Here is a 27,584-nt window from a genome sequence, read left to right on the forward strand (position 1 = left end):
GTGCTCAGCCATCGGGGGATGGGCGATGGGCTCGCCGGTGTCAGCGTGCATGTGGGGTCTGCAGCCTGCCTCTGACAAGCCAGGCAGAGACCTGATTACGCTGGGTAGAAAATGGTGACAAAAATGCTTCCCAGAGGCAGTCAGCTCCAAACGCGCTGTTCACCTTCATGTCCTCTAGTCAAAGCGTGGAGATCTTGGAATCATCGATGATTTTACTATGGAGATGTTTAGCTCTTTAAAAAGATACAGTGGTATAGGGTTGGGCGACAGCTGCCCACAGGTTTGACTGTTGGTTTGCTTCAGTACTGATTCAGGTACTTTTAATCATCTCCGGTTTTCCTTAGCAATTTTTTATTAATGCTGCCCACACTGGAATAGGAATTTTTTTTTTTAACGTGTACTGGCTAGGATTTCTTTGATTGAATGGCAGACTCCACATAAGGAGAACAGGGCTAAAAGGTAAATTAATTCCATATGCTTGAATGTGAATTCCTCTAAATGAATTATGCATTGGGTATTTAAAGACTCCACCATACGTTTGGGCTTGGTAGTCAGTTCTGGAAGGAGAGAGGGGTTCCTCACTTCGTGTTCTGATCCATCCCACGCTAAGACAAAAGGCAACTTCATTCACTTTCATTCTATTCTGCATCTCTATGCATAATCCCTGTTTAAAAAAAAAAAAAAAGAACTCTCTTTTATGACTAAGGAGTATGATTCTACTTTGTTTGGTTTCGTAGAAAAGTGTCTCTACATGTTAACACCTAAAATTTTTTATTATTCTGCCTCAGAAAACCTTGCTGCTTTTTTTTTTTTTCTGGGTCAGTGTTATTTGTGGAAATATACATGTGAGAAATGTTAACTCAGAACACCTGGGAGAAACCATGGGTAAGGGCAGAGAAGGGAGCCACAGAAACAAACTGCTTAGGAGGTTGGTTGATGTAATGCAGTGTTGTGCCAACAGGCCAGTTTCTGAACAGGTTTTCTTATTTCTTTCTGATAGCTCAAGATGTTTTCTAAGAGTAATGCTAACAAGGCCTAACTAACATAGAGGTTGGTCACCTGGGCAAAAGGGCACATACTTTCTGACCTGGGGAAAGGTGGCAATTGGGATAAAGTGTTTGCAGAGTACAGAAAGATAGGATTGACATATATGTGAGTTCCTGGGGGAAGCTGTAACTAAGAGCTACATTTTGGTTCATATGCATCAGCCTCCAGACAGGGAGTGGGACATAAAACAGGTTAAGTCCTGACTGGATAAAGCTTTGGAGCCTCCTGGTGACCTTTTTTCTTTCCCTCTGCCTTTGCTTCTTCTTGAATGTCCTAAGTACACTTGTGATCTTCATTTCTTTATGCAGAGACTGGGGTTAGGAGTGGGGTTCAGAGCTCCTATGTGCTCTGGTCCTCACGTCTTACCTTCCAAGTATAACATGATCACCTGTTTTCTGGATGAACTAGAAGGCTTGAGTGGCCATCACTTACTTATCCAATAGGTACTTACTGAGTAGCTCCTATGTTGTATTCTAATGTCTATATTTCAAGAGTCTATCTCTGTGTGAGTACAACCTGCCTTCTAGTTTCTTATGAATTTTCAGGCTATGCATAGGACACAAAATAGAGAAAACAGTTAAATGTATATTGGAAGAAATTTGTGGAAGAGAACATGTGGGCAGCATACTTTAGCTTTCTGACCTTCTCCAAACATACTTGCCTAGAGCTACAAAATGCAGCATGCAGTGAACTGGCTTTTACTCCCAGTGTGCCTTGGAGTCGAGTCCAGCCTCCTCAGCATGTTCCCTGAGCAACAAAACCCATCCTACCTCCAATAGATGCATACTAGCATATGGAGGATGGTATGGGAAGAGGCTACCAGATAGCAGCTCCAGGCCAGACTGCCCAGGGTGGGAGTCTATCCCTGCTGCAAGGCCATGTGACTTGAACAAGTTTGTTAACCTCTGCTTCAGTAGCACCCATCAGTTAGCACTGTGGGTAGGATTAAGTGAGCTGGTAGCATGGGAAACAGCAGGCCTGGCACATGACAGCAAGTAGATGTTCACGTTACATTGACTGTTCTAGCAATGAGTTATGAATTACAAAGCATATCCAATGCAGAAATTTTAAAAGAATATGGCTAATAATAGAAAGTGTAATACAGATTGACTATCCTTCATCCAACATGCTTGAGAACAGAGGCATTTTGAATTTCAGGTTTTGGAACATTTGCGTATACAGATGGTGAGTTATCTTGGGGCTGGGATCAAGTCTAAACACAAAATGCATTTGGGTTTCTTATACATAGAGTCTGAAGGTAACTTTATATATAATTTTAGTATGCTTTGGGGGGTTTTTGTTTGTTTCATGCTGGTCCTGAGGCTTGAACTTGGGGCATGGGCACTGTCTCTGAGGTTTTTTTTTTGCTTCAGGCTAGTGCTCTACTGTGTGAGTCATAGCTCCCTTGCTGGCTTTTTGGTAGTTATCTGAAGATAGAGTCTCATAGACTTTCCTACCCGGGCTGGCTTTGAGCTGTAATCCTCAGATTTTAGCCTCCTGAGTAGCCAGGAATACAGGCGTGAGCCACCAGTGCCCTGCAATGTGCTTTTTGTTTTGATGTTAGCAGTCACAGGAGGTCCAATGTGGAATCTCCTCCCTAGTGACATCCTCACAGCCCTTGAGATTCTCAGATTAGGGATGCTCGACCTGCATCTCACTTCCCTACCCCATTGGTTTGTCTGGCACTCCATTTTAGATGCCACAGTTCTAGAGAAGCCCAGAAAAATATGTTTCCTCCTTCTCAAGGAGTGATTACAGTTCTAACCCCTGGGGTTAAGATCTCTTTATACTCAGATTATTTTGTTACTTGTTGGCTTCCTGATGAACATGTGTGGCCCCCCCCACCCCCTTCTGTTGAAATAAAAAAGAGGTTGGGATTCTTAGGGCCAGGTGTGGATAAAGGCCAGGAGGGCTACCATTCTGGAAGGTGGGTAAAAGAGGGTGGGAGATCTTTGAGGAGGTCACAGAGCCGCCATACTGGGCCCCACCCTGGGAGGTCCTCATGACCCAACCTCTTCTCCAGCCAGAGCTCCAGGAGGCCAAGCCCTCCCTGCCTATGTGGAAACTTTCTGGTCTCTGGGTAATCACAGAGGCAAAACGTTGGGCCACAGCCATGGGAACCAAGTAGGGATCTAGGTTATAACTGTTTCCAGGCCTAGCCTGGAATTCTCTTACTCCCTTTTCAATAAATCATGTTGTCCCTTTGAGGGCATCTTGTTTGCAACAAGAATGCAATTTGGAGAACGTATGTCCTTCCAGTGATCGTGCCCACAGCCTCTGGCCATTATTTGTGTCAGGAAGATATTTTCCCACATATCCTTCATGCATTACATCCCTTCCCCCTCCCCTGCAGTTCCCCAGGTACCCAGCCAAGGAAGGGGATGTGTTAACACCACTTTGCTAGTGAGATCAAACAAGCCAGGCCCTCAATACCAAATAGCATGCCTACCTCTGAGCCCACCCACTTTATGGTGCTATTGAGAATAAAACACTTGCCCGGTGCTGGTGGCTCACACCTGCCTGTCATCCTAGGTACTCAGAAGGCTGAAATCCAAGGGATATCAGTTTGATGCCAGCATTAGTAGAAAAGTCTGAGAAAATGTATCTCCAAAATTACCAGCCAAAAGCAGGGCAGGAGACATAGCTCAAGTGATGAGTACTATCCTAGCAAGCACAGGGGCCCTGAATTCAAACCCAAGTACTTCCCTGTCACAAAAATCTAAAACACTTGTTAAAGAATTTTGTGAGGCCCAGTTGCCACATGGAGGGGGCATCCTAGTTGGCATAAGAAGAGTTAGTATTATTGAAGTAATAGGTGCTAATTTCCTCTTCATGTATTTTTGTATTCTGATTTCAACATACTTGCAAGGTGTTAAATTTTTCAAGGGATGTTAGCTATTTGTCCCAATGACACACCACCTGAGCAAAATCACCCTCCCGAGGAGGGGCTTTATTTTGGCCCATGTTTCAGCGGTTTCAACCTGTGGTTATTTGGCCACATATGCATACTGTGAGAATCATGCGGGGGTGGAAGGCTTCTCACCTTAAGCTGGGGAAGCAGAGGAGACTAAATACTCCCTTCCAGGGATCACCTTCCATGACCAACCAACTTCCTCCCCCTAGCCCCATTTCCTCAAGTTTACACACACACACACACACACACACACACACACACACACCCCTACAACAGCCTCACTGGACTAATCCACTCACGAGATCAGGGCCCCCATAATCCAATCACCTTCTAAAGACCCCACCTGTGACCATGCTCCATTGGAGACCAGTCCTTGGACACGGTGAGCTTTGGGAGGATATTTCAGATCTAAAACATCAGTCCATTGGTGTACTCAGCTTGAGTACTCCCAGAAGTCATAGATCGGGAGGGTGTGGTTTGAAGTCACAAAGTAAGCAAGGTAAGCTGGGAGTAGAAGTGTTCACATGAGTGTCCAGAGGCAATAATAGGTGGGGAAGATTCAAGACTACCTGCAAAAATAAGGACTTGAGGTATGTTTCAAATGGCAGAGCGCCTGCCTAGGCCATGAATTCCGAACCCTAGGACTGTCCATTCCCAAAAGAGATCCAAACTATAATATGAGGAAACAGGGTCATAGGACTAGGTACCTTGCAGGGACACTCCTAGGCAGTTGAATAGGACTTGGGCCTGGTCAAGCATCAGAGCTACTGCCTGGCTAAAGCTTGAGAATTCTCGGGCTACTGGAGATAAGGGAGCCGAGGTGAAAGGATTTCCCTAAATCATAGAAGGAACTCATAATAGAACTGGAATGTAAAGACTAAACGAGGTGCCCCTGTGTGGTCTTAAACTCTGCCCTGGAAGGGAAGTGCTTACCTACTTTCACTCATTCGCTCCTTCAGCAGATGTTTGCACCTCCTTCCCTCCAGGTTCTATGGGAGATGCTACCCCCACCTGGCCTATTTCTTTCCGGAAAGGTGGAGACTTGTCTCACAGTGAGGACCGGATGGAAAGGGAGCATGGAGGGCGGGACTGGTGCCAGAGGTTCCAGAAGGAGCAAGGAGTGGCTTTGCAGAGTGAAGAATTAGAGACAATGAGGCCATTGAACACTTGGGGTGTTGAAAAGATCACAGGAGGGGTTGAACTGGGTGGTGAGGGTTGAATGATTTCCTTCCTCACTGTACACTTCAGCTGGGCAACCCAAGATAGGTAGGCAATGGTTTCATGGAAAAGGGGGCAGTGTTGGTGTGGATAACAGTGTGTTTCCTCCATGTTAGAGTCGGCATCCCAATCTGACAGCATCTTCCAACTGGACCAGTGACAAATGGGAACTTTCAACTAGACCCATTACCTTACTCTCTCAGAGTAACTCAAATCCCCCATCCTGAGGGCAAAAAAGCCTCTCTCATCCACATGAGGGCTTCCTTGAAAGTGGTTTATTGAAGCATTTTGTTCAGTGTCTGTATAGAGAATCATGGTTAGTGGGTCATCCTGCATGCCTGTAACCCCAGCACCTGGGATGCTGAGGCAGGAGGATTGTGAGTTCAAGCCTAGCTTGGACTAGATAACAAGACCCTGTCTTTTTTGTTGTTGTTTTTTTGTGTTTTTTTTTTTTTTTTCTTTTGTGGATCATAGGGCTTAAACTTGAGACCTGGGCGCTGTTCCTGAGCTCTTTTGCTCAAGGCTAGCGCTCTTCCTCTTTAAGCCACAGCACCACTTCCAGTTTTCTGGTGGTTAATTGGAGATAAGAATATCATGGACGGGGACAAACAAGTCGTTTAAGGATTCAGGTGGACCTGTTGCAACAATGAGAAGTACAAAATGTCATGTCAAAACCAGCTTTACAATGTCGGTGTGGGGGGGGGGGGGGGGAAGGGGGGGTATGATTGGGTAGGGGGGAGGGGGGAGGCTGGGAAGGGAGGTAAAGGGTAAACAAAGGAGGAGGCTGCAATGCTTGGTAAGAAATGTATGCATTATCCTGCCCATGTAATTGTAACCCCTCTGTACAGTATGTTCTCAAATAAAATAAAATAAAATTTTAAAAAAAATAGCATTTACAATAACTGCTTCTGCACTTCAGATAAAAAGTTGTGCAATTTTTTCAATTAAGGAGAAATAAACTACCATTTTAAACCAAAAAAAAAAAAAAGAATATCATGGACTTTCCTACCTGGGCTGGCTTTGAAATGAGATCCTTAGATTTCAGCTGCCTGAGTTGCTAGGATTATAAGCATGAGCCACCATTACCCATCAAGACCTTGTCTTCATGAGGAGGGAAAATGATTTTCCCTTTGGCAATGTAAGGACAGGCCATCAAAGTACACAGGTGCCATGAATGATCTTTCAGACTTACCATATCAAGCAAGGTTGCATGAGAACCAGGGCAGGTTGCTGAGGTGGATGAACGTTAGCTTCGAACTTCACTCAAGTGCAAATTACCTTTGTTCCCTCCCATCGTGGTGCCCCGTAATGCTCACATGGGCTAGTTCAGTGGCACTATCATCCCTCACACGGAAGCGATAGGACATCACCTGTTCTGCCCTTGCTCAAAGACTCATCCTATGAGAGGCATCATGGGCCAAATGCCCAGTGACCAGGCAGATGACCAGGACCACAGTCTCAGACATATCCAAGCCAGAAACTGGGCAGAAGCAGCCAAGAATGGTTATTTTGGAGAGAAGGAAATGGTGCCTTCTGTTGCCCCTAGAGCCTGAAAGAGATAGGTTTGGGGGTCCGGGAGCCCCACTCTAGCAATGAGTGATTAGACTAAGTCCATTTGAAAAATGACCTGAAGCAACAGATTATCTAAATGTTACCACTAAATGTTGTGTGTTTGTTCCTCTCTCTCCCTTTTTCTCTGCTTCTCTTCTGCAAATGTGTTCAGGGTGAAGAAGCTGAAGGAGACATTCGCTTTTATCCAGCAGTTAGACAAAAACATGAGCAACCTTCGCACGTGGTTGGCACGAATCGAGTCTGAGCTTTCTAAGCCGGTGGTTTACGATGTCTGCAATGATCAGGAGATCCAGAAGAGGCTGGCTGAGCAGCAGGTGGGGCCCGGCACTGGGTTGTGGGGAGGAGAGGTGGCTGTGATAGATGCCTGCCCACACATCTGCCAGGTTTCAGTGTGTTCAGTTCTTAATTGTCTTCATGTTGGTCTGCTTTTTGCCCAGTTCCTGTTGTTTTAGGAGGAAGGCATCCATCTCCCGAATACTCCGTCCTCCTCATCATCCACATGTCCCTACCTCAGGGGCAGAAAAGGCCGCATTCTAGAACCCAAACAAAAGTTAGCACTCTACCACTTGAGCCAGAGCACCACTTCCACTTTTCTGTTTATGGGATACTGAGGAATTGAACCCAGGGCTTCATGCATGCAAGATAAGCACTCTACCACTAAGCTACAGTCCCAGCCCCCATGTTTATTCTTAAAGAAATATCCATCTTTTTCCTATAACCATGCAATGTCTCCTCCTAAGTATTCTTTTCCCCAAATGTGAATCTATCACTATTGCTATCATAGGAACCAGCCCCCAGAGACCTGGCCATTTCCCCAAGCCAAATCCTCACCTGGACCCACAGGCTGGGGAGCCCCACAGTTCTTCTCTGGGAACCATGGAGCTCTTATGTGGACTGGCAGGGCGGGCCCTGCAGGGGCGGGGAGACCCAGCCAGGCTCTTCATACATTCAGGAGTGATCTGGCCCTTAAAACGTTAAGAGTTTCCACTGTGAAGGTGTAGTTCCTACTCCAGAGACTCCATTTTCCAAAGAAGCCCTTGCCAAAATGGAGTCTAAATCGGAGGCCTTTGTGTTCAGGTGGTTTGGATCGGGTCCCGCGTACACCCAAAATCTCGTGCCATGTGGCCTCTCAGAGTGGGCAGTGCCACCTCATAGTTCACATAAACCCACTGTTGGCAGCGTGCAGGTCAGGCGTTGATGGCTCAGGGCCTGTCTGTGTTGCAGACCACGAGGCGCTAATGAGCCCTGGCTGGGAGCAGGAGTGGGGTGAGGGGCTCCTTTGATGCGGTCCCTCCACCACCATCTCAAGGGCTGTCCCACTCCGTTTCCATGGTAGGATCTGCAGCGGGACATAGAGCAGCACAGTGCAGGCGTGGAGTCCGTGTTCAGCATCTGTGATGTCCTGCTGCACGACTCGGACGCCTGTGCCAACGAGACCGAGTGCGACTCCATCCAGCAGACCACCAGGAGCCTGGACAGGCGCTGGAGGAACATCTGCGCCATGTCCATGGAACGGCGCATGAAGTAAGGACTGGGCTGGCCGGGTTGTGAACATGCTGTAAGTCAGGTGGCCTGCCCGACTCCCATGAGCACACCTAGGGGCTCGGAGCTCCTGGCCAAAGGTGTGCCCACCCACACAGGGCATCCTTAGTTACTTCCTAGAGGGGTAGCGGGGATCTCCCTAAACAGAGCCAGCTTGAGGCAATTGGAAACAGGCCCAGTCAAGGGACCAAAAGAAGCCCAAGGTACAAGGTGGAAATAGATGGTTATACTAAGTCACTTTCCTCCTGCCAGAATTGAGGAGACATGGCGCCTGTGGCAGAAATTTCTAGATGATTATTCCCGCTTTGAGGACTGGCTCAAGTCTGCTGAGAGGACCGCAGCCTGCCCCAATTCCTCCGAGGTGTTGTACACCAGCGCCAAAGAAGAGCTGAAGAGGTTCGAGGTAAAACAGCTTCCCGCCCCATGCTCCCACTCAGAGCTAAGCCCGCAGCAGCACAGAGGCTGCCAGCTTCCCCCACCCCTGCAAGGGCTGAGTGGACCTCAGCTCACCACCCACTGCTCTGCCTGAGCCCACCAATGCATGCCGCCTGTCCCCGTGACCTGTGCTTTCGCTAGCAGCACAGACTGGGGAGACAGCCCCCTCCCTATTGCCATAGCCGCTTGAGGGACCCGCCCCTTCAAAGCAGGATTTCTGGGATCAGGAAGGGGGTGCCTTGGCATTGACCTGCCTGACCCAGATGTCCCCTCCCCACCACGTGATACCACGTGACGCCATGCAGGCCTTCCAGCGGCAGATTCATGAGCGGCTCACACAGCTGGAGCTCATCAACAAGCAGTACCGGCGGCTGGCTCGAGAGAACCGCACAGACACAGCCAGCAAGCTGAAGCAGATGGCCCACGAGGGCAACCAGCGCTGGGACAACCTGCAGAGGCGGGTCACGGCCATCCTGCGGAGACTCAGAGTAACTGTCCTTATGGGCCCCCGCCCCCCGGTTATCTGTAGACTCTTCAGGGAAGGGTCCTCTTGCTATAAGCAGTGGCAGGCTTGGGATGCAGAGCAGGTAGATTAAGGGTCTAAGCCATCCTAGCCTTCCTCCCACACAAAGGCACCTGGTTTTCAGAGGGAAGTTGCATAGGGATCCCTTAGGCAGAGATTGTTCATGTCATTTGCCAAAAAGCTTCTCTTTTTACAACCTGTATACCCCCTGATGGCATGTGTGTTAACACACAGACTAGGTTTCTGCTTCACTGAGTCAGTGAAGGCAACAAACACATGGGCCTCCAGAAAGAGCCTGCTCTGCCCATCTGTCAGTTTTCTGTGTGGCTAAGACACATCTACAATGCGTGTGCCTCCTGTGCTTTGTGGACGGTAGGCCAGCGCTCTGGCTAGTCTCAGAGGTCAGGGTTACATTTTGAAAGGAAATACATAGTTGGGGATTGGCACAGTCCAAACTCCAGGATGCTCAAATCCCTATAGAGGGTGATGCAGTATTTGCATATAATTCGTGCATAACCTCTCCTCACCTATACTTTAAATCACCTGTAGACTACTTATTATACCCGATACAGTATAAATCGTTGTTATAGTTTGGGTAATGGTGACAAGGGGGAGAAGTCTGTTTATGATCAATACAGACAGGGATTTTTTTCCCCCCAGATATATTTAGTCTGCTGCTGGTTGGTTCCTTGAGTATGGAACCCATGCATATAGAGGGAGCTGACCGTCTTCATCTTAGATTTCTGTAATTGAGATGTGCTGCTATCTACACCTCTGTGAGTCCAGGTCTAAATGGAAAAGGCCTAGGCAGCCCTGCTGCAGTTCCTAGAGTAGAACGCTTTGAAAATGATCCTGTGAAAATCAGAATCTGGGGGCTAGGAATGTGGCCTAGTGATAGAGGTACTTGCCTAGCCTAGCATGCATGAAGCCCTGGGTTCGATTCCTCAGTACTACAAAAACAGAAAAAACCAGTAGTGGTGCTGTGGCTCAAGTGGTAGAGTGCTAGCCTTGAGCAAAAGAGGCTCAGGGACAGCGTTCAAGCCCAGAATTCAAGCCCCAGGCCTGGAGAAGGAAGAAAGAAAAGGAAGGAAGGAAGGAAGGAAAATCTGGGGATTTTTGTTGTTTTATTTTGAAGCCTCAGAAGGAATTGCCATTTCCTTTCATTGGACATCTTCCTTGTGTTAGTTTCTTTCTCCTACTGACTTGACTGTTGAGATGTGTAAACCTTCGTTTGGCCCCACACACCACATTGATCTTGGAACCAACCAGCTGCCCTTGGATGAGGTGGTAACGTGAGAGGCTGCCTCCTTGGGGTGATGTGTCTCTGGGTCGCCACCATAGTCAGAATTACATGAAGGCACATTGGCAGGCTGCTAGCTCCCGCAGCCTGAAGTGAGTGCTTGTCCACCTTGAGTCTGCTGAATCTTCTTCCATCATGGAAGCTGTTGCGGAAGAGTAGTAGAAAGCAGACAAGCAAGCCACATGATCAGCCTGGCCCCTCTGGGCCAACAGCAGAAACTCACTGAAGGAATGCCTGAAGGAACTGAGCGAGCACAGTCAGTACTGCCACACCCTCCCTCCCTTGTTAGGGTAGAAGCCGAGACTCAGAGAGGATGGAGCTTGTTTGGTAGCGCAGCCAGGACACCTGCAGGCTTTGGCATGCCGTGCTCTGAGGCCTCCACGCTGCCCCAGGGGCAGGGGCCTCCTTGGGCACGTGGGCCACCTTGCTGCCTATCTGAGCTCTTGTTCCATGGTCAACACAAACATGATTTTCTTCTCCCTTTTCACAGCATTTCACTAACCAGAGGGAAGAGTTCGAGGGCACCAGGGAGAGCATTCTGGTGTGGCTCACAGAGATGGATTTGCAGCTGACCAACGTGGAACACTTCTCAGAGAGTGATGCTGACGACAAGATGCGCCAACTGAACGTAAGGACTAGCCAGAGCCGCATACGCCTATCATACCAGCTTTTCAGGAGGCAAAAAGAAAAGGATCAGGCAGACTAGCAAGGCCCTATCTCAAAACCAGGCTGGATATGAAGGTTCACACCGATAATCCTAGTTTCTCAAGGGAGTAGAAGTGGAAGGATCACAATCCAAGGCTGGCTCAGGCAAAAGCCACCAGCACCTGGCTTCCCTGGGCAGATTTTATAAGAGGTTTAAGAAATAAAAATTCAGTTGGGCACTGGTGGCTTATGCCTGTAATCCTCGCTTCTCAAGAGGCTGAGATCTGAGGATTGCAGTTTGAAGGCAGTCCAGGCAAGAAAGTCTGTGAGACTCTTGTTTCCAGTTAATCACCAAAAAGTTGAAAGTTGCCGGGCACTGGTGGCTCACACCTATAATCCTAGCTACTCAGGAGGCTGAGATCTGAGGATCACGGTTCAAAGCCAGCCCAGGCAGAAAAGTCCATGAAACTCTTATCTCCAGTAAACCACCAGAAAACCAGAAGTGGTGTTGTGGCTCAAGTAGTAGAGCACTAGCCTTGAGCTGAAGAGCTGAGAGACAGCACCCAGGCCCAGAGTTCAACCCCCATGACCTACCCAAAAGAAAAAGTTGAAAGTGGAGTTGTGGCTCAAGTGGTGGAGTGCTAGCCTTGAGCAAAAAAAGCTCAGGGACAGTGCTTGGGCCCTGACTCAAGCCCAAGGACCAGCACAAAAATAATAATAATTGTGTCCCCTAAAATAATGGTTCATTAATATTATTGCATTAGGCCAAAGCAGATACCCATTGGTTTATTATTGGAAATGTTCTGTTTCAACCAAGTGTCAATAAGTCTAGCTTTCTCCCTCACACCCAATAATGGCAAATGCCCATTTAAAACTTAATTGGAAAAATCAGTACCCAAAGGTAAGGAAATGAAAAAAAAAAAAAAAATATATATATATATATATATATATATATATGTAATTGCTATAAATTATTAGCTCATCATTGTCACTTTGTTAAAAATTGATGGAACTCCAGTACTAGGTACAAAACAACAAAGGAATTAAACCATAAAGACATTTAATGCTTCTCCCTCCCCCCCCCCCCCCCCATGACTTTGTAATAAGAAACAGACTGTGGACGCATGTTAGGGGAGGTTTTCTTCCTTTGAAGCTCTTGTCTTTCATCTTCTCAACAGGGCTTCCAACAGGAAATTACACTAAACACCAACAAGATTGACCAGCTCATCGTGTTTGGGGAGCAGCTCATTCAGAAGAGCGAGCCCCTGGATGCAGTGTTGATTGAAGATGAGTTGGAGGAGCTCCACCGGTACTGCCAGGAGGTATTCGGCAGGGTCTCCCGGTTCCACCAGCGGCTGACCTCTCACGTTCCGGTAAGAGCAGCCCACCACCCAGGGCTCGGGATGCTCCATGTGTGGGTCTGACTGGATGTTTAAAGGGTTTAGAGCCAGTCCTGAGCCTTGAACTCAGGGCCTGGGACTATCCCTGAGCTTTTTACTCAAGGCTAGCATTCTATCACTTGAGCCATAGTTCCACTTCTTACCTTTTGGTGGTTGAGATAAGAGTCTCATAGACTATCCTGCTGGCCTCGCGTGATCATGAGATCTCAGCCTCCTGAGTAGGTAGGATGAGAAGCATGAGCCAAGCTGGGAAGGTGGCTCAGTGGTAGAGCGCTTGCCTTGCATGCCTGAGGCCCTGGATTCGATTCCTCAGCACCACATAAGCAAACAGAAAAAAGCCGGAAGTGGCGCTGTGGCTCAAGTGGTAGAGCGCTAGCCTTGAGCTGAAGAGCTGAGGGACAGTGCCCAGGCCCAGAGTTCAGGCCCCACGATCGGACCCAAAAAGAAAAAGAAGGTAGAGAAGCATGAGCCACCAGCACCCAGCTAGCTTTATGTTTTTGTTTTTGTTTTTTAAAGGGTTACACCAAGCAATTTATTTTTTGTTGTCATTAATACAGAGCTATGATTCCTTACACCTTCCCACTACCCCGTGAAAAAGTACTACTGGAATTTCCTGCTACTCTTACCCGTAGACAGTGTGTTCTCAGGGAAGAACTGTTCTAGCATGTGTCAGGGCCCCTAGAATTCACTGAAAACTGTTTTGCTTTGGATCATGTACATGAGCAGCTTGGGAATGTGTCTGTCTTTTCCTCTTGCTTCACGTCTGGGAACATTTAATATTGGTGCCTTTCTGATTCTTTTTGCCCACCTTCAAAGTGACCAATGTATTTTCAAAACCAACTTTGATGTTTCCCTTAACACAAGGGCCATTTGGGAGGTCCAGAAGGACCAAGGCCACCATCAGAGCTTACTCCCTTAGTGGACAGAAGATTTAATGATGACCATTGACCAACACCACCGGCCACTGCTTCTTTTGTATGTCTCCAAATGGTCAGCTTCAGATGTGGTTATTTCTTCATCACCTAGTCTCAGAATTCCCCAATAATTCCTCTTTTTTTGGGGGGGGGAGAGGTCCAGTCGTGGGGCCTGAACTCTGGGCCTGGGCGCTGTCCCTCATCTCTTCAGCTCAAGGCTAGCGCTCTACCACTTGAGCCACAGCGCCACTTCCGGCTTTTTTCTTTTTGCTTATGTGGTACTGAGGAATCGAACCCAGGGCCTCATGCATGCAAGGCAAACGCTCTACCACTGAGCCACCTTCCCAGCCCTAATTCCTCGTTTTTAAATATAATAGTTGGTAGTCCATTTATCCTAGACTGATTTGGAGGCATTACAATATAAGCCCAATAAAGAGCCCAGGTCTTAAGACTGGAGAAGAAGGAAAATCAAACCTTGTATGTGTGGTCTTTGAAGTCATGAGTCTTACCCAGAACATCTGAATCTGAAAATGTCCTGTTTCTTAGAGGAACTTGGTATGAACCATAATGAAATTTTGGCCAGATAGAGTTACTGAGCTTAGGGGGAGCTGGAATTTCTGTAAAACACAGATTCTAGGCCCCAGTCTGGATTATCTAAATTCAAATAACTAAGTACAGGGCCAGAACCCAGTTCTTCTTAAAAACCACCTTAGAATGACTAATGGCAGCTGTTTTCAGAGGCTGTTTGACAGGCAGACTGCCAGTGTTTGTCCTACTAACTGCAGCAGCTTTGAGTTGGGGAATGCTCACACCTGGGTGCTCCCATTTAGGGCCTGGAAGATGAAAAAGAGGCATCTGAGAATGACACAGATATGGAAGACCCCAGAGACATCCAGACTGACGCTTGGCATAAAAGTGAAGAGAACGAGGAGCCCTCTTCTCCCCAGTCTCTGTGTCACCTTGTGCCCCCAGCTCCAGGGCACGAACGGTCTGGCTGTGAGACCCCCGTCAGCGTGGACTCCATCCCTCTCGAGTGGGACCACACAGGGGATGTGGGGGGCTCCTCCTCCCACGAAGAAGACGAGGAAGGCCCATACTACAGTGCACTGTCAGGTAATGGCCAGATTTCCAGAGCCTTGAAGTCCACCTGTCTGGCTGCATTTCTAGCCCCCTAGTTACACAACCAGCTCTCAGTGACCGAGAGTCCAGCTTGTGGCTTCCTGGGTGGTGTCCTGCCCATCTCTTAACTCACCTGAGAATTGAGTCACTCCCAGGTCAGGCAAAATGAAAGAATGAGGGAGGGGGAATAAGAAGGAAAGAAATTCACACTCAGATATCCAGGCCGTCCACGCATGGTTACGGCTGTTAGGAGACCCCTGGGCAAACTTGGAGTGATATGTGTGTAAGTCTTAGTAGATTGAGTTCATTCTAGCCTTATCCACCTTCTGCACAGGGAGGAGTTGGCTAGGAAGGAAAAAAAATCTGTCTAGTTTCCAAGATTCAAATCAAACCAAGACAGTAGTTTTCTCCATCCAGCTGGCAGTATTTCTACTGGGTTAAACTTACTACGTGGGCATTCATCTGCAGCCACCTCCAGTGAGGACAATGACATTATTCTTTTTCAGATGTAGAAATCCCTGAAAATCCTGAGGCATATCTTAAAATGACCACAAAATCTTTGAAAGCGTCTTCTGGTAGGCCCCTGCCTGTGCATGTGTCAACATGGCAGCATCCTGTGGCGCATACTGCATCCTCAACCTCGCTCCCATGTCATGTCTGACCTGTGCCTCTGTGGACACCATGCGCCTTGGTCCTTGTGTCATGGTGTATTTACACTTCCCTACTCACCCATACCTGCGTGCTCCTTACACAGCCCCGCCCGCGCCAGGGCAGGCACCGCGCCCGCCCTCTCCTCCCCCGCAGGCCTGTGCAGAAGGAAATTCTTCCTGGTGCCTTTTTCCAGTATTATTATTGTCTTCCTTCACCTGTCTCAAGTCTTTTGGCATGGGCCAAGCTTTTCTCATGGTGGCTTGGTTTGGAACTCTGTCCTTGCTTCTGGTGATTTCCTGGGGCAGGATTGGCTGGGTGGGTGGGGGTAGGAAATGACCATTGCCTTTGCCGCAGGAGAAGAAACCTTTCCTTGACTTGCAGCGCTAATCTGTCCCCTCCCCCCCACCCCACCAGCACTGGTGGCAAACAGCTACACGTGGCCCTTTGGTTCCCAAGTCCATTTTCATGGGCACTGTCCCCTTATTCCTGAGCAGCCTCCTGTCTTGGCTCCCAGAATGGCCTCACGACCCAGGGTCCCCATCACTTAAGAAACCCATTTCATGCAAACACCCCTCATCTTACAGCAAGTTTTATGTGTGTTGTGCTCCACCATGATCCCGTCTCGTGAAGGCACAATGTCACTCAGTTGCATGACTCATTTCATTCCCTTCTGAGACATACTGACATTTTTGCAAATACGCATGTTTTGCAAGACAAGCTGCAGAGCTCATTTTGACACTGTAACCCGGTGCCGTGTGATCCATGACCATCTTTGTGTCACTAAATACGAGTCCTTTGGTTGGAGAATAGATCAGCACATGGGACTTCATTTGTTTCAGGTAAATCCATCTCTGATGGCCATTCATGGCATGTTCCTGACAGCCCTTCCTGTCCCAAGCATCACTACCAACAAATGGACGATGTCAGAAATGTACCACCTATCCCCTCAGATTCCAGCACCCCTTTCAAGCCAGCCTATGTAAGTCTTGACACCCCACCCCCAAAGAATATAACCCACATGTATGGGTTGTGGGGCTTGAACTCTGGGCCTGGGCACTGTCCCTCAGGCTCAAGGTGAGCGTTCTAACTCTTGAGCTACAGCACCACTTCTGGTTTTTCTGGTGGGCTTTTTTTTTTTTTTTTTTTTTGAGATAAGAGTCTCATGGACTTTCCTGCCCAGGCTGGCTTTGAGCCGCAATCCTCAGGTCTCAGCCTCCTGAGTAGCCAGGATTACAGATGTGACTCACCGGTGCCCATCATGGTAGCATTCTTTTGTACAAACTGTATTCATTCCCTGGGCAAATTCTGAGTTTTGCTTTGGCCTGTCATGGGGCTTGAACTCAGGGCCTGGGCACTGTCTCTGTGCTTCTTTGGCTCAAGGCTAGTGCTCTACCATTTGAGCCACAGCTCTACTTCAGGCTTTTTTCTGTTTATGTGGCACTGAGGAATTGAACCCAGGGTTGCGTGCTAGGCAAGCACTCTACCACTGAGCCACATTCCCAGCCCAAATTCTGAGTTGTTTTGTTTCATGATGACAGTGTTTGCTGAGAAACTGAGTAGCTCAGTGTTAGAGATCTTGCCTAGCATGCATAAGGCCCTGGGTTTGATTCCTATCACTACCACCTCCAAAAAATAAGAACCAAAATCTCTGTTGAACTGTCCATGTATCATTAGAATCCAGGTCAGACTGACCTAGATGTAGAGAGAGTTCTCTAGCCAAAAGCTATGTTGTGGTGATGCAACAATATTCACTCCTGTTGAGTCAGATGTCCAGGAAACAATGACTTGTTGACCACACCTATTCAAAACACCAGAATTTCATACTCAGATGTAAAGGTGTGCTGTGGTAGACATGGGTTTGATTCCCAGTCCTACCAGTCCATTCCTGTGAAGCTGAAAGCACTTGGTAAGCCTTCCTACCCAGAGGCAGCCTGTCTTACACAGCTGGTGTTGGGATTGATATACAAGAAGGCTCTGAGAAACACTGGTCATTACATTAGTCTCAGATCATTGTATATCTGCAGCCGCTACTCCCTAGTTTTGAGGTTTTGGTATGCTCCGGCTAGGCAGCTCCTAGGAGATAATCTAAAGTTGAATTTTGGACACAGAGCATTCTTAGTCCAGAAAATCATCAACAACATAGTCAAGATGAAAATGTAGCTTGCATTTAAGTGCCACCTTTTAAAGAAACCAGTGGTAGATTCAATCAGAACCTTGCATGTGAGGCTGACTATGGTTCCATAGTTGGAGATGGTTCTGTCTTCAGTTGGTCAGATCCAAGGCCATTTGACAACAGATTGGCCGTGTTGCTTAGCAAGCAGCTGTCACTTTTAATCTGTCCATCTGTGGTGCAGAGGAAGACTGAAAGAGACCCTAGCCCCTGAGCAGCCTCACCCCCTAGGCTATGTGGTCTGGCGTCTTCAGATACTACGCTTGTTTCCTTCACCTGGCCCTTTCCAAAAGCTCAATCCCCTTTATTACATCAGAAACTAGGCACAAATCTGAGAGATTTATAATTGTTCCCCTTCCACACAAACAGGCCTTATGGACATGAACGAATCCAAGCATAGCTTTTCTAAAAGGAATACATTTACCTTTTGGAAGGCCCAAGAGCAAAGCCTAGTCAGCTCCTTGATAACAGTGTGCACAGTAACGGGGACCTGGCATGGGTGATGAATGACCCTAGCAGTGTCCTCTGTACTACCAGTTCACTGTGATAAAGATGCCACCGGCACTAGTTGGGTGATAAGGAGGAATAGTATAGAAGATTTTGTAAAGCACTGTGAAAATGTACAAGTGCTAATAACATAGGAGCCCATGTCTGGAAAGCTTGATGATTGTTTCTGCATGTTTTTTAAGGGAGTTTTAGAAAGAATGCAAAGTAAAACAGCCATTTTATCTCCCATCATGAACACCTTATCCGCCTCCCTGGGGACTCTGGTTCCACCCTCAGTGCTGCTGGCTTATTCATAAAGGCTTTCCACACACATGCACCTCTGTGTAAGCCTTTGAAGTTATCTTTTGAAGGAAAGGGCCCTATATCTTTATGTCTTGCCTATTAACATGAGCTTGGTTGTTGTTTATATAACCCTTCCATTTAACAGAGGGTGACTTATAATTGGCTCATTCTAGGTAAAGCTACTATTACGTCCAGGTGCTGATGGTGACAAAGAAGGTTCAGAAGTCTTGAATGGCAACCCTCAGCAGGAAGACGAGCCACTGGCTGCCTTGACAGGCCAGGCCTCAGGTATGGCCGAATGGACGGCCCTCAGAGGAAGTGGAATTTGGCATCGGAGTCTTAATTGGATGAATTATCCTTCACCAAAACCACCAAACTTACCAATAATAGCTGATGTACTTCCAAATTAGCTGATTTATGTTTATAAATGAATCTGTAGGCTATTGGTTTAATTTAGAAGCTATTCTTTAAACATTGACAAAATGAGGCTGGCATGATGGCATACATGTTTTGTTTTTGGTTTTATTGTGTTATGGGTTTTTGGGTTTTTGGTTTTTGGTTTTGGTTTGGTTTTTTTGGTGGAGGGCAGGGAGATAGGGTCTCACTATATAGTTCAGAGATGCCTGGAACTCATAACCCTTCTGCTTCAATCTCTCAAATGCTGGGATTATAGCTGTGTACTACCATGTCTGATGAAGAAGTATATACTTTAATAACTTCATGTGTACATAAAAAATCAGACATGAAAGCGATGATCAAAGCATTATAGACCAGGCTGTAAATTATTAAGTAATTGCTCAGCTACATGCTGAGCATGCACCAAAGGAAAAAGCACCCTAACAGCAACATAAACTGAAGTGTGCACTGGAGTCCCAGAGCACATACTGACAAGAGGTCAGGTCTTCTGCCTCTTAATCCCACCTCCTTCCAGCCTTTGTGGCAATGGAGAAAGACAGGCCTCAGACCTGGGCAGGAGACATGTTGTGAAGGTTCCAGAAGAACTCACCAGCTCAGACCTTCCTGTGAGGAGCATACTTGACACTCTTTTATCACCCTAACTTTTCTTTTGGTCAGTTGTAGGTTGTGGGGCTTAAACTCAAGGCCTGGGCACTATCCTTGAACTCTTTAGTTCAAGGCTAGCACTCTACCACTCTTTTTGCTTATGTGGTGCTGAGGAATCGAACCCAGGGCCTCAGGCATGCAAGGCAAGCGCTCTACCACTGAGCCACCTTCCCAGCCCCTAGCACTCTACCACTCTGAGCTACAGTGCCACTTCCAGTTTTCTGGTGGTTAATTGGAGACAAAGAGTCTCATGGACTTTCCTGCCCAGGCTGGCTTTGAACTGAGATCTCAGATCTCAGCCACCGGCACCCAGCGCTCCACCCTAACTTATAATTACTTCAGGGAGAGAAATCTGTTTGCATTGGTGCTTATTTTAATCAGTGGCTTTTGATCCCAGGTGCCTTTGACAGATGGGAGCTAGTTGAATCACCAGAGCTGCACAGTAAACTCAGAATAAAACAAAACATGCAGCAACTGAGCTCTGATATCAACACCATCACTGCTTGGCTGGCAAAAATCGAAGCAGAACTAGAAACTTTAACAATGGCGAAACCTCCCTCCACCATCCAGGAAATGGAACTCAGAGTGAAGAGACTGCAGGTGAGTTAGAGGTGCAGAGGGGAGGGCATTCGGAGTGTGCCTGCTCAAGCACAGCTGTACTGAATGAATTATGGGTTGGAGATGTGGGTGGCCACTGGCTGAATGCTGCCCTTCTTGCAGTTTCAGACACGGTTAGTCTGACCTGTGGAAGGGGCAGAGTTGGGAAGCCCAGCTCACTGACTAATAAACCCTATGGCTTGATCTTAGTTACCTTTTTGTGCAAGCAGGATTTGTCCTGCAGGAAGTAGCCCCAGAGAGCAGGGAGGGAAGTTTGAGATCTACACTTTGTGGGTACCCTGAGCATAAGCCTGAGCTGCTGAGACCTAAGGCATGGTTTGAGGATATCCCGGTACTCTCCATATTCATCCTTTTACTGCGGGCATTATTTACCAGGAATCACCATTCCTCTTATGGAATGACATTTCTGGCTTTCTAAAGGTAAATGAAGGGGCCGGGAAGGTGGCTCAGTGGTAGAGGGTTTGCCTTGCATGTATGAGGCCCTGGGTTTGATTCCTCAGCACCACATAAGCAGAAAAAGCTGGAAGTGGTGCTGTGGCTCAAGTGGTAGAGCACTCGCCTTGAGCTGAGGAGCTGAGGGACAGCACCCAGGCCCAGAGTTCAGGCCCCACAACTGACAAGAAAGAAAGAAGAGAGAGAGAGAGAGAGAGAGAGAGAGAGAGAGAGAGAGAGAAAGAAAGAGAGAGAAAGAGAGAGAGAGAGAAGAATCTCCACATACTTAATCTGGAAGACTTAATGTGGTCTTCAGAATGTTAGGAAGCCAGTGGCAGAGCTGGGGCAGTGGAGGTTACCGAGGTCTGTCTCTTCATTCCTCCCATCAAGTCTGGCAGCCAGGAGGCCAGCCTCTGCCTTCAGGCTCTGCTGCCCAGCTGGCCACATTCACTGACCTTGTAGGGAAGATCTCTCACCTGATGCTTCTCAGCCAGTCACAGGCAAGGTCCCTCTGGTCGCTGTAGCCACAGCTTGGAGAAGCATGTAGAAGATCCCTTTCCGAGCCCCTCCTAGTTCCAGAGGGCCTAACCTAATCTTTTCTATGGTAGGAGTTGCTAAAAACCTTTGACACCTACAAGGCCTTAATGGTCTCTGTCAATGTGAGCTGCAAGGAATCTCTGCCAACGGAGAGCGCCGAATCTACAGAGCTCCAAACTAGGCTCCGTCAGCTGAACCTGCGCTGGGAAGGGGTCCAGAGCACAGTGGACAGCTGGCGAGAGGACTTACGGCAGTCGCTCATGCAGTGCCAGGTATGCTGACTCAGCCCAAGGCCCTGTCCCCAGCAGCAGCTAAGCCCACGTGGTGGGAGCAGTATTTTGTCAGGCTGCTTGAGTGCAGGCAGCCAAATGTGGTTTGTGTACTGTTTGTTTCCATCCTGCTAAGTAAGGCCCAGTACATTGCATTGACCCAGTGCAGGCCAGGAGATTGGGAATTCTCTGTCCTTTGCCAGAGTAAGTCAGAGACCTGGCCCTGGAACAGAGAAACAGTTTTAACACTAAGCTTCCTAAACTTTTTTCATATCTGAAAAATGGGAATTACTTTAGTGCCCACTTCCCTGAGTCCTTCTGGGGACTAAAATGGTGGTATCAATAATCTTAGCCCAGTGTCTATGTGTAATTACTCCATACACATTACCTTTGACCTCATCTTAAGGAGGGCTGTGAACCCCGCATAGCCTGTCCTGTTGGGTGGACTCTTTTAGCAGATTTGTTCAGTAACACGTGCTCTTCCCACGTGGAGGTGTCCTGAAGCCCTTCCATAAGCACTGTTAGCACTGTCTATATACTGCCTCCCAGGGCTCTGCCAAGGGTGCTCGCTCTGCCTCCTTGCTTTCCCCTTTTCTTCTTTGAGACCTGGCTTTTCATCGAAATGGGGCCCTTTCAGTCACCTGCTGGTAGAAGGCTTGGGACAGTGGTAAACCAGAAGAGGGAAGCTGCCTTTCCTGCTCCCCCTTAGAGCTCTCCAAGGACGATGCTCTGATGCTCTCATACACATTGTCTCATAAAGGACTTTCACCAGTTGAGTCAAAACCTGCTGCTATGGCTAGAGAGTGCCGAGAAGCAGAGGCAGAAGGCTCATGCCACCAATCCAAAGGCAGATCACCAGACTCTCCAGGACTGTCAGGAAGAACTGATGGTAAGTTTCTCTATCAGGGGCTCTGAGTGACCACTGCTCACTGTTGACTCCAGGGGTCAGAGTAGCCAACAGCCTTGCCCAGTGTTCCTGGGGACCATATAGTCCACATGGTGGCTATAACTGTGCTCAACCCTCATGTTCCTATTGATGTCTACAAAGGGGTCTTGGGTTGTTTTGGAGATAAATGACTTGCAGGGATGAAGAGCCAAAGGCAGAACACAAGGTTTTTGAGACTGTCAGAAACTGAAGACATCAGTATTTACAATGTCCTAAGAAACAGAAGGCCATTAAAAGAGAAGTAATTTTATTGTGGTAAATACAGTCAGCCATCTCAGAAAATTGGTTCCAAGACTCTCCCACATACCAAAAGTTTTGGATACTCAAGTCCTTTAGCTAAAATGCTTATATTTGCTTATGTTATTTACATTTCTCTATACACTTACGGTATCTCTATATTTCTTATACTTATTATAATATAAATGGTTTGTAAATACTTGTTACATTTATTATTTTAGGGAATAATGAAGAAAAAGTCTTTGCACGTACAGTATGCTAGTTTTTTTTGTTCTGCATAATTTTTTTTTCCTTGTGCCAGTACTGGCACCTTGCTTTTTTTTTTTCCCCCTCATAGCTGGCACTTTACTATTTGAACCACAGCTCCACTTTGGGATTTATTGCTAGTTAATTGTAGGTAAGAGTCTCATGGATTTGTCGGCCCGGGCAGACTTTGAACTGAAATCTCAGATCTCAGCCTTCTGAGTAGCTAGGATTATAGAAATGGTACTCAGCTGTATTTTAAATTTAAGGTTTCTAGCCATTGCTTTAAAACCCCATTCTGTAGATCTGTAACTATCCAGTGGAACTTTGTACAATAGTGGAACTGTTCTGTCTGCATATCTAGTCAGGTAACCACTAGCTTCAGGCTCTCAGGACTGAATCAGCCATGTGTCTCCTAGCTCCCATAGTGGACAGCAAGAGAGCAAGATTCTGTGCACCTCACTGCTCTTTCTCAATTTTCCAGCTTTAGAGTTTCCCTCACCTCCATCCTAGTGGATGAGGGCCTCATTCTCCCACACCACCTTCTTCCCTTCTTTCCTCTATATTCTCCAGTATCATGATTCTCTTCAAAGTGAAAAAGAATTAAACCCCAATGTGGCCGGGCACTGGTGGCTCATGCTTATAATCCTAGCTACTCAGGAGGCTGAGATCTGAAGACTACAGTTCAAAGCCAGCCCGGGCAGGAAAGTCTGTGAAACTCTTTATCTCCAATTAACCACCAGAAAACCAGAAGTGGCACTGTGGTTCAAGTGGTAGAGCGCTCTCCTTGAACTAAAGAGCTGAAGGACAGTGCCCAGGCCCAGAGTTCAAATCCCATGGCCAACAACAACAAAAAAAAAAACAGCCTACTTGCTTACACCCTAAACTGTGCTAGGCTGAGGACTCAGATAAGCAACTCTGAGAAGGTTCTGGAATTGAGCAGTTCCCTCCCCCCCCCATGCTACCCTAGCATCTATTTGGACAACTTTCACACACCTTATAATTTTCAGCAACTGGAAAAGGAGCTGGTGGAGCGTCAGCCTCAAGTGAACTCCTTGCAGGAGATTGCCTCCAGCCTGCTCATCAAGAGGCAAGGAGAAGACTATATCGAGGTAGAAGAGAAGGTTCACGTGATTGAGAAGAAACTCAAGCAGTTACGTGAGCAAGTCGCTCAAGATTTAATGTCCTTGCAAGGAAGCCAGGTGAGACTCTCAGGGCTTTTATATGCCAACAGGAAGGCAGGATTGCAGCCCAGCTGTGGCTGAGCAAGGGGTGGATGGGCTGCATGGAGAGTTAAGCCCCTGCTTAGCATGTCTGGATTAGGAAAAGTGGCTTCCTCCATTATGCCATCGTTATCTTAATGTCACAATCACAAGCCTTTACTTTCTCAAGTGACAGGGCTTCAAGTTCTGTCCTAGTACTTTTTGTCTATACTTTTTTTTAATGTGATACAACTTAAAACAAATAAAATACCCAGATTGTGAGACTTGGAGCAGGGCCCTCCATTCTAGTCTGTTTTCTCCTGGATAATCAAGGCTAACTCATCTTGATTGCTGTGTACTTCTGTCAGTTACTTATGGGGCGCTCACTGTCAACTGCTGTTACAGATGTTTAATGCAAATGGTTGGCTTTGCTATGGATATATTCTCTTTTTTTTCTGAAAACTATTCAAGCCACTGCAGGAAGGAGAGAAGAGCAATTAGAAGAGCCCCAATCCTGAAAGATTTCTGCTATGGGAATGGGTGGGCTGCTGCTTGAAGACTGCTTCATGCAGAGGTTTATGCTCTTGAGACTGTACAGAACATTCTTTCCTTGAACTGAACCATTGGGTTGTGGCTTTCAGAATCCAGACCTGTCTCTGCCTGACTTTGATGAAGTAGACTCAGGGGACCAGTCTCCAGCAGCTTTGCCAGCTACCCAAGCAAAGGTAAAAACGTTTTCTGTGAGAACCACGCTGCGTATTTGGTTTTTGTTTTCAGCTGTACCAGAGCCTGAACACAGGGCTTCCTGCTTGCTGAGCAGGCATTCTATCTACCTCTTGAACCATGCCTCCAATCCTTTTTGTTCGGTGATTTTGGAGATAGGGTCTTGATTTTTGTCTAGGACCACCAGACACAAACTACCATAACTTTTTCTGTTGAGATGGGGGTGATCTCTTAAACTTGTTGTCCAAGTTGGCCCCAAACTGTTGATCCTCCTCATAGCTAGAATTACAGGAGTGAGCCACTGGCACTCAGCCATACTGACTTTTTTTTTTTTTCCTGTCACCAAGTTAATAGAAAGTTGGAACTTGAAAGCTGCTGTTACACCTTTCATAACAGTACAGATCTGCTTTAACCTACTGGTTGAATACACTTTGATTCACTTTTTTAACACACTTTTTAAGAGCTTTTTCAAAGGGTCTCAGTTACTCTTGCATAGTAGACTGATAATGATGAGGTCCTTGTCAAAGGCTTCCTGGTGTCTCCATTATAGGAGGCCAACAAAGTGCAACCTGGAACTCTTGACAATTTAACAAACCCAATTATCTTTTAGAGGTTTGGGATGAGTCTCAGATATATTACTCTAGTCCCAGTAGTGTGGCAGAAAGACGTCCCAGGGGAGGTATATGATGTAGGAAGGCCCAGTCTTATCCCTGATCAGATGGACCTGTCTGCAGCTTGCTCATATTGGCTTCTTTGTTCCAGCAGTTCAGGGCAGTGAGAACAGAAGAGAAGGAGACCCATGGCAGGTAATGGCATTTCTGTCACAGCATGAGTCCCCCGGGACCCACACCACTCCAGCAGCCTTGCCAGTGCCGCTGTCCAGGTCCTTGTAAAAATCTTCCTTTTTCATTCATCTGGAAAACCCTGGACTTCTCTTCCCAAACTCTCCCCAGCTGTTGGCCCTACTGGCATCACATGGTCTGAGGGGGGGGGGGGGGTCAGGTGGGATGGGTGGGCGTGGCCTCTGGATGCTCCTGATCAGGTCCTGGCCCTCTGTTGACAGGGTGAGGGGCTCCACTGGCTCCGGCAGCGCTCAGCCCCAGCGCTCCTTTCTCTCACGGGTGGTCAGGGCAGCATTGCCCTTGCAGCTCTTGCTGCTGCTGCTGCTGCTTCTGGCCTGCCTGCTGCCCTCCTCCGAAGAAGACTACAGCTGCACCCAGGCCAACAACTTTGCCCGCTCCTTCTATCCCATGCTGCGGTACACCAACGGGCCACCCCCGACCTAGGAGGCTTCACAGCCACAATGCCACCACCACCAGCCGTGACTCTTTAACACTGGCAAGGTCCAGGGACCTGCTATGGACACATCCCCCCAGATGTTGCCAAGATAGGCTGCTGGGGCCCAGAGCAACTTTCAAAAGAAGTTCGTCTGGCAGGGGACAGGGAATCAGGCCAGCATCTTGGCAGAGCTTCTTGATGGCCTAGGGGAACTCTAGGAAGGACAGTTTCCAAGGAGCCATGCACTTTGTGAATTCTGACTTATTTGTAAAACAGAATAATTACCTTGTCCCTCAACAGTGGTGTTCAGCACATAAAATGCATTAGATCAACCAGCAAGCAGATTCAGCCTAGAAATGGTTCAGAGACTCATGGATCCTGAGCTGATGGATTGAAACAAGCATTTTTAAATGTTCCGACTCGGTTTTCCTCAGCAATTTGAGGGGAATCATTAGTCAGCAATCAGAGCTACTGATCATAAGCCAAAATGTTCTGTTCAGGACCTAGGTTGGCTCTTTTATATTGCTTTAAATTTTTTAAGAAATTTTATTGCATGGATTTGGTTATTTGTGCATATTTTTTAAATTGCTGAATCTGTATGAATAATGTAAACTTGGATTTTTTTAAAATAAAAATCAGATTTTAGCCTGAACTTTTGACTAATGTACAGTAAATGCCAAACTACAGACTTGATAAGGATGTTTTTGTAAATTAATTTTATAAGACTTTTCACATTTAAAGAGACACTTCTGGTTTGTTTGAGCTACTTCGTCGCTGGGGGGGGGGAATGGTGGTCCAGAAACCTGAAGCTGTTTGTGGTATGTACAACTCTGATGTTTCTCATTAAACAAAAAATAAAATTAGCCAGACTGTTGTGTTGGATTATGTTTATCAAGCAGGTCAGCGCCCTAATTATTTTCTCCTAGGACAGAAATTATTTCTAAAATAGTTTATGGGAAAGTTTTATTCCAAGTTTTACATTCTACTTAGCTAAATTTGTGCAAGATTATTTATGAGGCCTTAGAAACATCCCTGTCTGGAGAGAGGACCCTTCTGTGTAATGACCCTTGGTCACCTCAGGCTCTGTAGGGAAAGGCTTAGGCAGCACTACAAGGAAGGAGGATATAGCAAGGACCATTTCACCCAGCTTTTCTATTTTCACTACGTTGGGGAGTGAATTACAGGTTAAGTAGCCCTTTATTCAAAGTGTTCAGGGCTAGGAAAGTTTTAGGTTGGAGCTGTGTGACTTTGGGAATATTTATATATACATATACTGAAATAACTGGGAAATAAGGAATTCATTTATGTTTCTTTCATGTATACCTCAGTCCCACATAGGCTAGAAGTACTTTAATATAGCTTTTTTTTCCCCCCAGTCGTGGGCTTGAACTCTGGGCCTGGGTGCTAGCCCTCAGCTCTTCCACTCAAGGCAAGTGCTCTACCACTTGAGCTTCAGTGCCACTTCCAGTTTTCTGGTGGTTAATTGGAGATGAGTCTCATGTACTTTCCTGCCTGGGCTGGCTTTGAACCACAATTCTCAGATCGCAGCCTCCTGAGTAGCTAGGATTACAGGCATGAGCCACCAACGCCGGGCTAACACATTTTTAGTAATTGTATGCATGTAACAAATTTCACGGTATAAAATTCCCAGTTTGGGTATCAGCTTGGCATTCTAAAAGTTTTGGATTTTGGAGCATTTAGGATTTGTTTGTCAGTCATGGGCTTGCACTCCGGGCCTGGGTGCTGTTCCTGAGCTCTTTGCTCAAGATTAGCCCTCCACGACTTTGAGCCATCCCTC

The 27,584-nt window shown here is 47.0% G+C and overlaps 1 protein-coding gene across 1 annotated transcript in view; it reads left to right on the plus strand.

Annotated features, from left to right (window-relative positions):
- Syne2 (spectrin repeat containing nuclear envelope protein 2) overlaps positions 1 to 26,649 on the plus strand; it is a 259,939-nt gene extending 233,290 nt beyond the window's left edge. The window contains 17 exon segments of the mRNA XM_042682550.1: positions 6,903 to 7,065; positions 8,088 to 8,275; positions 8,546 to 8,696; positions 9,034 to 9,216; positions 11,042 to 11,179; positions 12,375 to 12,569; positions 14,341 to 14,623; positions 15,136 to 15,204; positions 16,120 to 16,259; positions 18,413 to 18,527; positions 19,699 to 19,901; positions 20,960 to 21,160; positions 21,918 to 22,046; positions 23,594 to 23,785; positions 24,427 to 24,510; positions 25,271 to 25,314; positions 25,572 to 26,649. Of these exon segments, the coding sequence (XP_042538484.1) occupies positions 6,903 to 7,065; positions 8,088 to 8,275; positions 8,546 to 8,696; positions 9,034 to 9,216; positions 11,042 to 11,179; positions 12,375 to 12,569; positions 14,341 to 14,623; positions 15,136 to 15,204; positions 16,120 to 16,259; positions 18,413 to 18,527; positions 19,699 to 19,901; positions 20,960 to 21,160; positions 21,918 to 22,046; positions 23,594 to 23,785; positions 24,427 to 24,510; positions 25,271 to 25,314; positions 25,572 to 25,794 (2,701 nt within the window). The 3' untranslated portion in view covers positions 25,795 to 26,649.
- The last annotated feature ends 935 nt before the right edge of the window (positions 26,650 to 27,584 follow it).

The sequence above is a fragment of the Dipodomys spectabilis genome, unplaced genomic scaffold, assembly GCF_019054845.1.
Source record: "Dipodomys spectabilis isolate Male_0828 unplaced genomic scaffold, ASM1905484v1 ptg000073l, whole genome shotgun sequence".
NCBI classification, from domain to species: Eukaryota; Metazoa; Chordata; class Mammalia; order Rodentia; family Heteromyidae; genus Dipodomys; species Dipodomys spectabilis.